Source organism: Vicia villosa, linkage group LG2 (assembly GCF_029867415.1).
Source record: "Vicia villosa cultivar HV-30 ecotype Madison, WI linkage group LG2, Vvil1.0, whole genome shotgun sequence".
Lineage (NCBI taxonomy): Eukaryota > Viridiplantae > Streptophyta > Magnoliopsida > Fabales > Fabaceae > Vicia > Vicia villosa.
Genome location: NC_081181.1, coordinates 37472151 through 37488127, shown reverse-complemented (window position 1 = coordinate 37488127; position 15977 = coordinate 37472151). Strand labels below are relative to the sequence as shown.

Genomic DNA, 15977 nt, shown 5'->3' with positions numbered 1-15977 from the left:
TATAGGTCCTAAATCTAAAGGAACAAACAAGTGAAATTACAAGCAAAACAATGATACAAAATTAGTGCAAAAATGACTAAAAGAATGACTTGAAATATGGTACAAAACATAGAAGCAAATGATGCAAAATATAGTACCAAAAGTGAATTAAAGGACTATTATTTTTATTGATTTTTATATGACAAAGAACAAGAATTCTAATCAAGCAAAAGAATTAAAATACAAGCCTAAACTAATATTTTTTGTGATCGTTTTTTATGTCAAAAATTATGTTAAAGTCTCAATATGATAGTGGAAAAATTTGTGATCTTTATTTATTAAGAGAAATGGTAAAAACTAAGTAAAATCTAGATTCCAATAATAAAAATATAGAACCAGGGGCGTAAACTGAATCAAATGGTGCAGTAAGCAAGCGTTGGGCCCAGGGTGAAAGGCCCAGAAGAGTTTTTTATTGTTGCAGAATTTTGTGTCAAAAGGGATATGGGCCAGTGGGGTGTGCGCGAATAGCAGCTTGGCCCAAGAAGTTGTGTTTGATCCATGATGATTATTGTTCAGTTTAATTCAGATTTTAATCAACTAATGTCAATAATGGGAATTTAGACCTTATGTTAACATTAATACGATAACTAAACCTTATAGTAATTCTAATTAATTATCAGCTATAGTGTTAATAAAAAATAGAAAACAAAAGGGGATTAGGGTTGTAAAAGGGGGTGACGGTTCACCTCTCATTCTCAGACTCTCTCTCTGTACTCATACTTCATCGGAAATCGCTCCGCCGCGCCGGAGGCGGCGGAGCTTGACCGAATGCGAGATTAAAACACTCAACCGCACCTATTTCCCTTCTTTTCTTCGAATCTTTAACTCTCTTTAACCGATTCAAACTCACCCTCCCCTAATTGGACCAAACAGCAAACCCTAGATCTAGATAGAAATCAAATCGAAGGCTAATGGCTACGAATCATAGATCAAGATCATGGGGGAATAACTCGGAGATGCTCATACCACACCACAACATCAAGAACAGCAAGAGATGAAGAAGGAGGAGCCGATTCGAAGACTTACCTGGGTGACGAATATGGCGACAATCGTTGAGGAAAACCGGAGGAGAGACTCCAAAGCTCTTCAGTGTGCGAAATAAACGCAGTTGAGGAACTTGACAAATTCTTCAGGTGATTCTTTAGATTTCCACGCCTTCTCTTTGTTCTTGCTTGCGATATCTTCTTCTTCTACTATTCTTTTTCTGGATTTCCGCGTTTTTGTGATTGTCGTTGTTGAGAGTGCGTGAGATTATTGTAGTTGCAGAGCGTTTGAGTGTTGAAAGATGGAAGCTAAGCTCATTCCATTAAAGCTTCAATGAGAAGCTTTAATGGAGGTTGACGGTGAGAGCTTTGAGTGTGGGTGAAGAATGTGATTGAAGGAGAGAGAGAGAGAGAGAGAGAGAGAGAGAAGGGATGAAGATGAATCTCTGTGAACAATGGTGAAGAAGTGGTGGAGAGGAATGGATGGAGAGTGGTGAAGATCAATGGAGTCGAGAGACTTGAATGAAGGAGAGGTTGAGTTTATATAGAATGAGAGTGAGAGGATTCAGTTAGAGGAGAGTCATTGTGAGCCCATGGATTGAGAAGTTTCTGTTATGATATTAAGGGTGAGAGATTGAGTTGGTTATTGTAGTTTAGAAATCGGTTATCATTCTGTTAGAGATTTTCTAGGTTGTTATAATTCTGTTAGGGGACGGTTATTGATGGTTTGGAGGTTAATTAGGTAGTTATGATTAGTTTGGTAATCCTGTTATAGCTGTTTGAAAGTTACCAAGGGGTTTTGACAGTTAGTTATGAATAGGTAGTTGAATTGGTTAGGATAAAACTGTTAGTTAGTCAGTTATAAAAAACAGTTAGGGTGAAATGACTGTTAACACACTGATGAAGCAGCTAGGTTAGTAAACCAAACTGTTAGTTAAACAATTTTCCTGAATGTGAGATATGAGATTCTGTACAGAGCTTGTGAGGGTATGCACTGATTATTAATCGTGAACTGGCAGCATGTATGTGATTGATTTCTCTTCAATTTAGTTGGATCTTCGTATCTTTGATCGGTAATAACTTGACGATTAATTAGACTGTGGCTGTTTGCAGCAAGTTTGGAATTGTAGCTCGGGCTTTGAAGACGGTATGATGGAGCGGCAAGTTCGTGTGGCCTGTACGAAAACAGTGAGGCTTGGATCGGTGTTCAAATTAGCTTCGAAAAGGTGGGTTGCAACCCCATTACGAACTGTCAATAGTTAGATCTGCTGGTGTTTATGCTTGAATTGAACATGATGATGAATATAAGTACTGAACTGTTTATTTGTTGCCGAACCGATGTGCTTCTCTTATTTGAATTCTAAATTCCTTCGTTTTGGCTGCAGGTTTGGATGAAAATCTTATGGCAGCTAGGTTATATTCAAATGGTGCTGGTTGTTTGAAGATGGTATTGTAAGTGTGTGAGTTTACTTGTAATTCTCAAGGTTTGAAAATTGAACGTCCCGCCGACAGTAACCATCATAAATATTACAACTCTGAAGTGCAGTTCTCGCGTTAGTAGCGCTCTGTTATGATTGGTACTCGATGAGAGCCTGAAGACACAATTATTGGGTTGTTGCGGTTCTGCTTGGGGCAGTTGATGTACCAGGTGCAGTGAGCCAAGGTACAGACTTACAGTTCCATTTCTTTTCACTGAATTCTCCTGATTGTATTAGCTCTGATTTTGGCATGCATAATTTATGGCAACAATTTTGAAAATGACAGTTTTGGTTTATTACTTTGAAGACATATGGAGAAGGTTGGAAGGGATATGGCTTGGAGCTTAAGCAAAGACATGTACTAATCAAAGGAGGCCAACACAAAATAGATGGGAGAACTAGGAATAATAGGCTAAGAAGAAATTTTGTATAGTTGAGATATCGAAACTTGTAAATGAACTTCTTATTTGTGTTTGAATTTGGACTTTTGGTATGGCCATGAACTTGAATAATGCTAGTTTTTTTTTGTAAATTTTGTTGTAATGTATTTGCAATGAGAGGTAATGGATATGTAATGACTTTTGATGATTGAATTTGAGTAATATGATTTTTTATATGGATGTTGACTTTTTTTCAAATAAATCTTAACTTTTCTCTTGTACTTGCAATGGGTTCAATCTTGAAATTTTGCCCCCTTGAATATATCCTCAATAGTAATGACCTTTAATCCTCAATTCTCAATGGAATCATGTTTCCGACTCTCAAGTCTTTGTTAACTTGCGTACCAAATAATGAACATTTGAAATAACGACGGCATCTTGGACACGATGAATCTTCCAATTAGGCTCACACCTTTATCAGTTCAAATTATGAGCCCTTGGCTTAATGAATGTATTGAGAACTTCTCGAAGATAAATGAAACCTTTAATTGATGAATTTTGTCAAAGAGAATTCCCATGATATTCATGATTTAAAACCTTAGCTTCGGCTTGAGTGAAGTAAACGCCTTGAATAGCCCTTGGATGCAGAATAGAGATTTCCAAGTCAATAGGATCCTTGACCCTCTACCTGATTTATTAATGAATGACGCATGAGTGTTAGATGACCTAATATGTAAATGAATGAGATATGTAATCCACTTAAGAATAATTAGATGGGCAAATTTTGGGGTGCAACAGCTGTCAAAATCAAAGCTCATGAACTTCATCTTCAACCTCACAAAATCTTGTAATATTTAGTGAGTGTTAAGCTTAGAACTTAAGAGAAATATCACAGTTGTGATTACAGCTTTATTAGAAGCAAAACATACTCTTGTAAACGTTATTTTTACATTGATTGTAAAAGGATTCCTAGAGTGATCAAGTAGTGATATGTAGACTCTAGAAGACTTAGAGGTTATCTAAGTGGAAAACCATTGTAATCAGTTAGATTAGTGGATTACATCCTCAGTCGAGGTAAATCACTCTAAGGGGCTGGACTGGAGTAGTTTGGTTAACAACGAACCAGGATAAAAATAATTGTGTTTATTGTTTTTATCATTCAAGTTTTTGAAGTTACACTTATTCAATCCCCCATTTTTAAGTGTTTTTCACTCCTTCAATATATATATATATATATATATATATATATATATATATATATATATATATATATATATATTAATAAAATAAAATGCAGCAAAATACTAGGTACACCCCAAGTAGCAAAGAGGAGGAAAATTTGAAGCCCAATCCAAGAGAAATGAACAGCCGGACCAACACGTCCTAGTAAAGACCCTGCCCACAGATCCCCCTAAGCGGCCGTGGATCAGTCTGGGACAACAACTATTTTTCGAAAACATCACCCTTTTTCATCTTCTTTCTCCTCCAAAATCCATTTTCCTCCATTTTTTACCAACATAAACCTCCATAAAAAAAATCATAACTTTCCCATTACAATTAAAATCCACTTACATTTTTATCTTCCCCATTACTTCCTCATCACTAAAAAATCCATTATCTACCATTTTTATCTCTTTTCTCTATAAATACTCATTCACCATCTTCAACCTTCAAACACAACAACAATGGAGTTTAATAGATTCATTTTGCAAGAAGGAAAGCCGAGAGAAAGACAAATGAAGCTACTTGAGAAGTTGTAGACAACAGAGATTTACTTTACCAGATATATCGACAAAGACTATCGGTATACTTTAGGACTCTATCATAGTGTTTTTAGTCTGTTAGATAAAATTGGCATGCATGATATTTTTTCTGTTAAAGCACCAACTTACCCGAGGGTGACACACGAATTTTTGAGTTCTTTAATTTATAATATCAGCCCCAACACTGCTAGCACCGTAGGTGGAGTGAAATTTAAACTATTTAATGTTGAATACACATACTCCACCGACAGGTTAGCGAAATTATTAGGGATGCCCTACGGGGATGGTGCTATTTGTGAGTCCTCTTTGCACTCTGATTGGACACTCGAAGGCTAGGCTTTTTGGTCCAAACTAACAAAACAAAATGTTAGTTATTTTGATGGCCTTCTAGCTTCGAGCATCCGTAACCCGGCCATACGTATTTTCCGCTACCTTCTTGCATGCACTATTTTTGGTCGGGAGAATCCAAACAAGGTGAATGCAAAAGAACTGATATTTATGCAGGGATGCCTCACAAACACCAGAATTAATATCGTCCTCTTTATGATTGTTCATATGAGCTTTATTTTGAAAAAGGGGGGACCGATTTCTTTTAGTGTCCTGGTTACTTCCATCGCTCGTGCCCTTGGATTGGACACCGAGATTGCTACTCTTAAGCCACTTCCTCCTTGCATTGTAAACTTGAAATTTTTGAAAGACATGAATCTTTGCAAAGCGAGGAAGGAAGGCGGCTTCTATCTTATGGTTAGTGGTACTGCTGTACCTAGTGTTGTTCTCCCTTACACTCGGCACACTGATGTACGATTTGAGCGTAACTGGACCTATGACTTAAGCGCTCATGCTTTCACTAGTCCGTTGATAACACGAAAATGTATCATATATTTAGCTTAATTTACATGCATTATTTTCCTATTTTATTTCGATTATATTATTTTATTTCGTATTATGTCGGTATTTCTGTTTTGTTTCAGGTATTTAATAAATCAAGGCTTGCAAAAGAAAATAATAAAAACATGAGCCAAAATAAAGAGAAAAAGATTAAAAAGGGGTGCTTAATTAATGGGGGGCGCAAACAAGAAGAAACAGGCCCACGGACCAAGCAGCCCAGGAAGGAGGATGCACGTCACCAAGTGGCCCACGATGAGTGGCAACCACCAGGCCACGCCAGTCGTCACCTTCCCCCTCCTGCCGAACGGCAAGCCCCATTAATCGTAGTGTGTGACGTGAGTCACACACTCACGCCCAGAAGAGAACATCGTCTATCCTATATTTTCTCCGCCTATTTTTCCTCCGTAAAGCAAGCACTGAGACGAAACAATTCAAGATTCAAGAACCAAATCCAACCTAAATGCTACTCTATAAATACTGAGCAAGATTTGAAGAACAGGGGACGAAGCTTTTAACCTACTGTCGTCAAATTTACTTTCTCTGCAATTTAATTTCCAGCTCTGTTTGTTTCTTCCCAACCAATTCTCTGCAATAGATTTCCACACCAGAAATACTATTGCATTTCAATTTTCCTTTCAGCTTCAGAATTCGTTTTTAGTTTTAGGAGTAGATTTTGTTTCAGCAAATTGTTTACGTTCCGGATTCAAGATTTGGTACTACCAGACTATACTTTCAGTTCTGCAATTTAATTCAGGTTTTTATTTTCAGTATTAATTATTGTTTATTATTTATGTTGTATTGTCAATTTATGTCTGGAATATTATTTACCCGCTATATCTGTTCTGATCCGTTAATTAAAATAATGTCCGGCTAAATATTTATTACCTGTAGGTAAGGTTATATAACTGAGAGAATCTAGTAATGCTTTCGACATAATTTATTAATGAAAATTTATTTATCTGGTTATAATTTCTAATACTTAATTTAACCGTTTTGTAACGAGAGTTAAAAACGATAGAAGTTAGGATCAATAAAAATGGGAGTTTGAGATTTTTACTGGACAGTGGGCATTAATCATTAACCTTAAATACGGCGAGGGCGCTTTAAGGTTAATTAATCTTCATTTGTTTTCAAAAATTATTTTAAACTTTAATTGATACAGTGAGAGCGTTCACTTAGGTTTAATAATAAGATCATAATTAATAAACACGAGAGTGTGAGAGGACAGTTTTTAAACTAATGATTTCTACAAAAGTACTTTAAATTACGATTCGTGTTGATAGTTTACTAGATCCCCGACGTCCGACCATTACATACCGGTATAATTCTCTCTTGATTTAATTTAATTCTGTTTCCCTATTTCCCCCGTCTGATCCTAATTAATCAGATATTAGCCTTAGATTTACGTAGTAACGATTAAATACATTAGGTCGATTCCTAGTCCTTTGGGTTCGATAATCTTTAAAGCTACGTGATAGACTGTGCACTTGCAGTCATAATCACACCCACCATTGTAGCGATCAAGTTTTTGGCGCCGTTGCCGGGGACTAATTTAGTCGATATTGTAATTAACTGTTACGTTGTAGAGACTAAGGCAAATTTAATTACTTTAATTCGCTTTTGTGCATGCCAAGTACTCTCTCTCGAAGTGAAGAATTAGTGCTGCCAATTCCCGAACCGGAGCGTTCTATCACTGTATCACGTCGATTACGATGAACTTGCATTCTTGTTCCTAATCCTATTTCTGAACTAGTTGAAGAATCAACTATGGGAGAACAACCGCGTCCTCTCAGGTCTTACGCCATCCCTTCGCAAGCTGAACCACACAATAGCATTGTTGCTCCTGCTATTGAGGCAAACAATTTCGAACTAAAACCATCTTTGTTGTCAGCAGTACAACAAAGTCAATTTTCTGGGAATCCGACGGAATACCCTAATCTTCATTTGTTAGTGTTTTTGCAATACGTGGACACTGTAAAAGAAAATGCTGTCAGTTCAGAAGCTATCCGACTACGCCTTTTTCCTTTTTCACTGAGGGATAGATCTAGAGCTTGGCTCCAGTCTTTACCCTCTAATTCTGTCACTACCTGGAATGAACTAAAGAAAGTCTTCTTGGCACGATATTTTCCACCTAGTAAGACCACCATGCTTAGAGCCCAGATCAATGGGTTTAGACAAAAAGACAACGAGTCTTTATTCGAAGCGTGGGAGAGATACAAGGACATGCTAAGACTATGTCCGCATCACGGATTAGAAGAATGGTTAATTATCCATACCTTATACAATGGTCTCCTATACAACACGAGACTTACAATTGACGCCGCTGCAGGTGGCGCACTGATGGACAAAGCGTATGCAGATGCCTATGCACTTATCAAGAGCATGGCTCAAAATCATTATCAATGGGGAAGCGAGAGAGCTCTGTCAGAGAGAACTTTTGGTGAGAAATCTTCAACGAAGAGTGGTATGTACGAAATAAGTATCCTTGACCGTGTTAACGCCAAAGTCGATGCCCTAACTTAGAAGATCGAAAACATGACTATAGCACATGTAGCCGCCGTGGCTGCTGTAGGCCCCAATTGCGAAATATGCGGGATGTCTGGACATGCTACCCCCGAGTGCCATCTTTTGGCAGGAGTTTCCCCTGAACCAATAAACTATGCTCAAGGAAACCCTTACTCGAATACATATAACCCAGGATGGAAGAATCACCCCAATTTTTCGTATAAGAACAATAATGCTTTATATGCGCCTGGCCAAGCACCTACCATACCACCTGGATATTAAAAGGCACCCTTAGCTGCTCCTAACGTCCCTAAGAAATCTAACCTAGAATTAATGATGGAAAATTTCATAGCCACTCAAGCTCAGACTAATAAGGACTTCCTAAACCAAAACGTACACACAAATGAGCAAATCAAACAGTTGGCCACTAAAGTAGACGAGTTAGCCACTCACAACAAGATGCTTGACACACAAATCTCTCAAGTGGCACAACAACAAGCACCTACTGCCGCACCTGCCGGTACGTTTCTTGGACAACCACAACCGATTCCGAAAGGACATGCTCATGCTATTATTCTGCGAAGTGGTAAAGAGATGGACGAACCAACTAACCCTAGACTTAAAAACCCTACTATGTTCCAAAGCCCTAGTAAAACAGTTGAGAAAAAAAGTGGGCCCAAAGATAAATCAAGTAACCCAAAAGAGAAAGAGGACAAGGAAGGCGAGACGGAGGGAAAAGAAGCGCCATATGTACCTCCACCACCATATAAACCACATATCCCGTACCCTCAAAGATTCGAAAAATCTAAAAGCATAAGGCAGTTTAAGAAATTTGTTGAACTTCTTAAACAGTTAAACATTAAAATTCCTTTTACAGAAGCTATTACACAAATGCCCTCATATGCTAAATTTCTCAAAGAAATCCTATCGAACAAGAAAAAGATAGAAGACAATGAGACCATAACACTCACTGCCGAATGTAGTGCGATAATTCAAAAAAAAATGCCACCTAAGCTGAAGGACCCAAGGAGTTTCTCCATACCCTGCAATATAGGAAAAAATTTCACAGACAAAGCTCTGTGAGACTTAGGAGCTAGTATTAGTCTAATGCCTTTTTCCATTTGCGAGAAACTTAACATGGGAGAGCTAAGACCAACCAAGATGTCAGTACAACTTGCAGACCGTTCCATTAAGTATCTTGTAGGTGTTCTTTAAAACGCACCTGTCCACATCGGACAATTTTACATCCCTATGGATTTCATAATTATGGACTTAAATGAATACGTCAATACCCCTATAATCTTAGGAAGACCGTTTCTGGCTACCGCTGGAGCTATTATAGACGTAAAGAAAGGCAAGTTGACATTCGAAGTAGGTGAAGAGAAAGTCGAGTTTATTCTAACACAATTCCTTCAAGCCCTAGTTATAGAAGATACATGTTATCTGGTGGACGTTATTGATGAATGTATAAGAGAGATAGGATTATCAGAAGAATCTTACTCCGAATTTATAAAGATTCCAATGCCCCTGATTTTTGAAGATGACATTTGGCGTTCGGAATATCAAGACGATAGCTTAAGCGAATGCCTAGCTTTAACATCCAACCATATACCTTGCCCTAAGAAATCATCCTTGGACCTTAAACCATTACCCAAGAATCTTAGATATGAATTCCTAGACAATAAGCTCAAAAGACCAGTAATAGTCAACACAGAGTTAGGAGGAACAAAGACTGAAAAACTGTTACAAGTATTAAGAAAATACCCATCTGCGTTAGGATATAAGATTGCCGATCTGAAAGGAATAAGTCCTTCCATATGTATGCATCACATCATGTTGGAAGAATATTGCAAAACCTCTAGGGAACATCAAAGGAGGATCAACCCTATCCTGAGCATAGTAGTTAAAGATGAAGTCACCAAACTTCTAAATGCAGGAATTATATATCCAATCTCAGATAGTCAGTGGGTAAGTCTGGTCCATTGCATACCAAAGAAAGGAGGCATAACAGTTACCATAAACAAGTCAGGAGAATCTATCGCTGAAAGAGTGGTGACAGGTGCGAGAATGTGTATTAACTATCATAAATTGAACAAGGCCAGGCGAAAAGACCATTTTCCTCTTCCCTTTATTGATCAAATGCTCGAACGTTTAGCAAAACACTCTTATTACTGCTACCTGGATGGTTACTCTGGATTCTTCCAAATCCCAATTCACCCTGATGACCAAGAGAAAACAACCTTCACGTGCCCTTATGGAACATTCTCTTATAGATGAATGCTATTCGGATTATGTAACGCCCCTGCAACATTTCAGAGAAGCATAATGTCAACTTTCGCTGACTACATAGACAACATCATGGAAGTCTTTATGGACGACTTCTCTGTATGTGGGGAGGATTTCGAGGGATGCCTTTCAAATCTAGAAAAATCATTGGATAGATGTGTATAAGTTAACCTCGTCCTAAATTGGGAGAAGTGTCATTTTATGGTCAAACAATGAATTGTACTTGGACATGTCGTCTCCGAAAGAGGGATTGAAATCGATAAAGCAAAGATCGAAGTAATAGAGAACCTCCAACCCCCAAAAACAGTTAGAGAAATACAGAGTTTCTTAGGACACACAGGTTTCTACAGACGCTTTATAAAGGACTTTTCTAAGATCTCTAAACCTCTAACCAACCTCTTAATGAAATACATCTAGTTTAATTTCAATGATGAATGTTTAAAAGCCTTTGAAGTATTAAAGACAACCCTTATATCTGCACCCATAATGCAACCACCCGATTGGAGGTTACCGTTTGAAATTATGTGTGATGCAAGTGACTATGCCGTAGGAGCAGTCTTAGGCCAAAGGAAAGATAAGAAACTCCACGCAATATACTACGCAAGTAGAACCTTGGACCCTGTGCAGATAAATTATGCCACAACCGAAAAAGAACTCTCGGCAATGGTCTTCGCGTTAGATAAATTTTGTTCCTATTTGATAGGAGCAAAGATAATAGTTTACACCGACTATGCAGCCATTAGGTATCTACTAGCTAAACAAGATGCAAAACCTAGACTATTAAGGTGGATCCTACTGTTGCAAGAGTTTGATTTGGAAATCGAGGATAAAAAGGGAGCCGAGAACGTAGTAGCTGACCATTTATCTAGGATAGAAGGTCTTAAACCTGAAGAAACACCAATTAACGACGATTTCCCTTGTGAACACTTAATAGCATAATTAGAATCTGAAAACGATACATTGGGACAACCTAAAGCGCAAACCGAATCCGTTAAAACATTAAGCACCGGAACCACACTGCCATGGTATGTTGATTTTATCAATTACTTAGCGGCGGGAGTGCTTCCTCTTGACATGACTTATCAATAAAAGAAGAAGTTCTTCCAAGATCTTAAGCAATACTATTGGGATGAACCTTTACTATTTAAGAGAGGCGCTGATGGGATTTTCCACCTATGTGTTTCGGAAGAAGAAATAGAAAGCATAATACATCATTTCCATGATGCCCCTTACGGTGGGCATGCAAGCACATCAAAGACGTTCAGAAAATTTTTACAAGCTGCTCTCTTTTGGCCCAACCTGTGGAAGGATGTTCACATCGCCGTTAAAAATTGCGACCGCTGTCAACGCACTGGAAACATATCTAGGCGAGATGAGATGCCTCAAAAGGGTATTTTAGAAGTAGAAATCTTTGATGTGTGGGGAATCGATTTTATGGGACCTTTTCCTTCTTATTTTGGAAATAACTACATACTTGTTGCTGTCGATTACGTGTCTAAATGGATAGAAGCTATAGCCTCACCAACAAACGATGCACAAGTAGTAATTAAGCTGTTCAAAAATATAATCTTCCCGAGATTTGGTGTAACAAGATTGGTTATCAGTGATGGAGGATCCCACTTCATATCCAAAATCTTCGAAAAACTTTTAGTAAAGTATGGAGTCCGACACCGTGTAGCAACACCTTACCACCCACAAACAAGTGGACAAGTTAAAGTTTCAAACAGACAAATTAAGCAAATACTTGAAAGGACTGTTGCCACATTTGGGAAGGATTGGTCGTCTAAGCTACACGAAGCATTATGGGCATATAGAACCGCCTACAAGACACCTATAGGAACCACACCTTTCAAATTAGTATACAGTAAATCATGTCATTTACCGGTAGAACTCGAGCATAAAGCTGATTGGGCCATAAAGACCTTAAATTTAAGTTACACTGCCGCATGCGAAAGGAGACTATTAGATGTCAACGAGTTGGAAGAGATTAGATTAGATGCCTACGAGAATGCTAAGATTTACCAAGAAAGAACAAAGAAGTGGCATGATAAGTGCATCTCTAGGAAGGAATTCAGCGAAGGAGATGTGGTGCTATTGTTCAATTCTAGACTTAAGCTCTTCCCGGGAAAACTTTGTTCAAGATGGTCTGGTCCATTTGAAGTTACTAAGGTGTTTCCAAGTGGCGCTGTCGAAATTAAGGGAAAATCAAGCGATAACTTCATTGTAAACGGGAAGCGATTGAAACATTATCACATTGTTGAAAACAAAGACTATACTGATAGTCTTAAAATTTTAGAGTTAATCGTCAAGTCGAAAAACTAACCATCGATTCGTCGAGCTTGCGACGTTAAACAAAGCGCTTTCATGGGAGACAGCCCACCTTTTAACTTTAACTTTCTTTTACATTATTTTAAAATTAATGCTTTATTAAAAATTATTTTCTTTCTATTCTACGTTCATTTTTCAAAAATACTAACTCCATTTGTTTTAATAAATGATACTAACTTAAACTTCATTCTGATTTTAAAAACTTCCAGGGTACTAACCTCCTTTCTGACTTTAGAGATAGACTTTACTGATGATATGGTAGTTACTTTTAGGAGTAAGGATCAGCAGAGACTTTATGAGATTCTAGCACAGCGTGAGATGGGGTTCACCACTTTTTCGCATGATGCGACTCTGACTGTTCTAGGTATCAGGGAAAGTTTGCACTTTATGCTTCATCATATTGGTTAGGAAGATAACCTCACTAGCCGTACACCCACTTTCCGTAACCTGACTTTAGAGTTTCTGAGTTCCCTTCGCTATGAGCCCAGACTTGGATTAGGATTCAATAGAGGAAGAGCTTCATTCAGGCTGTTTGGATTCACTTACCGTTTCACCTCCCGTCAGCTAGCTGAGTTACTAGGATTTCCTAAAAGCATGGATGCTTTAATGTAAATAGATGATAAGTGCTTCCCTGATATCATAGTTGACTACTTTTGGAGTACTATCTCTGGTAAAGATCAGAATGATCTACGAGTCTCTTTAGAAATCTACAATCGCGCCATTAGGTATTTCCACATGATACTAGCTTTTACTCTTTTTGGAAAGCCTTTAGGCGATACCTCGATGACTAAGGAAGAGTTGTGCATCGTGATGTGTGTTTTCCAATCCAGACCAATTGTAGGAGTATTTTTCATGCTTTCTAGGATGGTCGTTATAGCCCAAGATACCTTTGGTCCTATCCTTATAGGTGGTCTAGTCACTAAGATCGCCCGTGCCCTGTCCTTAAGAGTAACACTAGCGAGATTGATTCCTTATGGAGGATTCAATTCCATGGACGTCGAGTTTTGCTTCAACAAAAGCCTGATCAGTAATTTTGATTCTCCGCCTTACCAACTTTTAGTGAACTATGAGCCTGTTCATCATTTTGTCTTACCTTGCATTAGGTTCACAAGTGTGCACAAGAAAGAAAACTAGTTATATGACTTGGAAGGACAAGGTGAAAACGATCCCGAGGAGGAAGAAAGTGATCTGATGACACCTCCTGGCTATCATGATATTGATGCTACACCGGATGAAGATGTACATATGGTTAACCACACTGCTGCTATTGAGACCTTTCGGAACGATGTTGTTGTACTTCATACTGACTTAGGGAGACTCCGAGAAGATTTCCACGGATTTATGGATTTAGTCATGGAAAATCTAGATAGTTTATATCAGCATTTTCAGCCCGTTCCTGCTCCAAAAAGTGGCTAACTGAAGACCTCTAGTTTAGATTTCTAACTCTTACATTTTGACAATGAGGACATCATCTAGTTTAAGTGTAGGGGGAGGAAATACTTAGTTAGGATTTCCTGTTTTTAGTATTTTTATTTTTCAGCATTTCAATTTTAGTATTTCAATTAGTTAGTATTTTAAATTTTCAGACAAATTTTAATTCAAAGTTTTTTTTCTTCTGGTTTTAATGAAGTTCAGCAGTTTTCCTTGTTCTGGTTTTTACTCTCCTCTGCTATATTTTATCTACTATATCCCTACTGTGTGTGTGCATTATAATTGTTGCTAATATTTGCTTCTAAGTACTGCTATTGTTAGAGATAAATCTTGCTGCACTGATGTATCTGCTTAAACATAATTTACACTGCTACCTATACTCTGCTATTGCTATAAATATTATACTGGTATAGGCTAGATTTAATTTATTATGGCTACTGAGTTTCATATGCACACCCAACTTTATACTTTGACTACCAGTCAAAGCTATTTATGTCAATTGATGATGGTTCAATAGAATAGCATGCACCATGGTCAAAAGCTTGAAAAGAATCTCTGCATTCAACCAACACACTGAGCACCACACAGAAGAGCAATTCTTTTTTCTACTTCACGCATGCATGCACCTTCCGACCGTCAGAGAGGGGTCCACGCCGTTCGTCGCAAGCCCCAAAGTGACGTTCGTCACTTCCTTAAATGCAGTAATGCATTATCTTTGTTCTCATTTCAATTTTTCCAGTGCTGTTCAAACTTCCTCCACTGAGTGCTCATTTACTCCAGTTTTCCTTTCATCTTCTTTCAACTCTCTCATTTATTTCCATTTACCACCCATTCAATTCATTTCCAACCTTCACATTCCTATAAATTTCACTGCAACAGAACCATAAACACCAACCCTTCTGCTACTTCTTTTACAATTTTTTTCATACTCTCTGCAGAGTAATTGCTATGGCCAACCTTAACCAACAAAACGAAGGAGAAGCCAAATTCCTAGGTGTTATTTTCCGGAATGGATAAGAGGATGAAATTCAACGCACGCGTTACCTAAGTTTCTCTCAGAGAGGGGTGGTGTCAACAGGATTCGCCCATATCGAAAGTTTGCAAAGTTTGGGGATGTTCGGCAACGGTGTGCGAATATTGCTCAATAAAACGGGTTTATCATTCGTAAGCACACTGAACTTGCCCACATACGAGGCGTTAACCTTGGAATTTCTAAGCTTATATATTTAAAACACACCCACCGACGCTTCTCACAATCTTATCGGAACCGCTACCTTTCGACTGTTTAACCAAGAGTACGTCATGAATCAAGACAACCTGAGTGCGATCTTTCAATTCACACATGTTGAGGGAGTCAATTATAGAATACCGCTTAAGCTTGACTGGCAAAGAACATCGAACGCTGTATGGCAACGAGTGTCCGGTAACGAAAATGTTGAAGGATAGAAAAACACTTAGAAAGGGGGGGATTGAATAAGTGTGACTTTAAATCTTGGACGATAAAAATAAATTGCACAATTATTTTTATCCTGGTTCGCTGTTAACGAAGCTACTCCAGTCCACCCCCGCAGAGATGATTTACCTCAACTGAGGATTTAATCCACTAATCGCACGGATTACAATGGTTTTCCACTTAGTCCGCAACTAAGTCTTCCAGAGTCTTCTGATCACAACTTGATCACTCCAGGAACAACTGCTTAGTTCACTCCTAAGACTTTTCTAGAGTCTACTGATCAACACGATCACTCTAGGCTTAGTTCACTCCTAAGACTTTCTCTAGAGTATTCTGATCAACCTGATCACTCTAGTTCCAAACTGCTCAGCCAACTGCCAAGACTTCCTAGAGTATACTGATCACACGATCACTCTAGTTCCTTACAACTTAATGTAATCTAT

At 38.2% G+C, this 15977-nt stretch overlaps 1 protein-coding gene, 1 long non-coding RNA gene and 1 other non-coding gene across 3 annotated transcripts; 2 read left to right on the top strand and 1 right to left on the bottom strand.

Annotated features, from left to right (window-relative positions):
- Positions 1 to 2133: 2133 nt before the first annotated feature.
- Positions 2134 to 3120, top strand: LOC131646080 (uncharacterized). Its single transcript, XR_009297279.1, has 4 exons — positions 2134 to 2248; positions 2408 to 2474; positions 2569 to 2685; positions 2787 to 3120. It is a non-coding gene; the product is annotated as an uncharacterized LOC131646080 (long non-coding RNA).
- Positions 3121 to 7676: 4556 nt separating this feature from the next.
- LOC131654382 (small nucleolar RNA R71) lies at positions 7677 to 7783 on the bottom strand. Its single transcript, XR_009299423.1, has one exon. It is a non-coding gene; the product is annotated as a small nucleolar RNA R71 (small nucleolar RNA).
- Positions 7784 to 8372: 589 nt separating this feature from the next.
- On the top strand, positions 8373 to 9119 carry LOC131648859 (uncharacterized). Its single transcript, XM_058918587.1, has one exon. The coding sequence runs from the start codon at positions 8373 to 8375 to the stop codon at positions 9117 to 9119; it is 747 nt and encodes a 248-aa protein (XP_058774570.1).
- The last annotated feature ends 6858 nt before the right edge of the window (positions 9120 to 15977 follow it).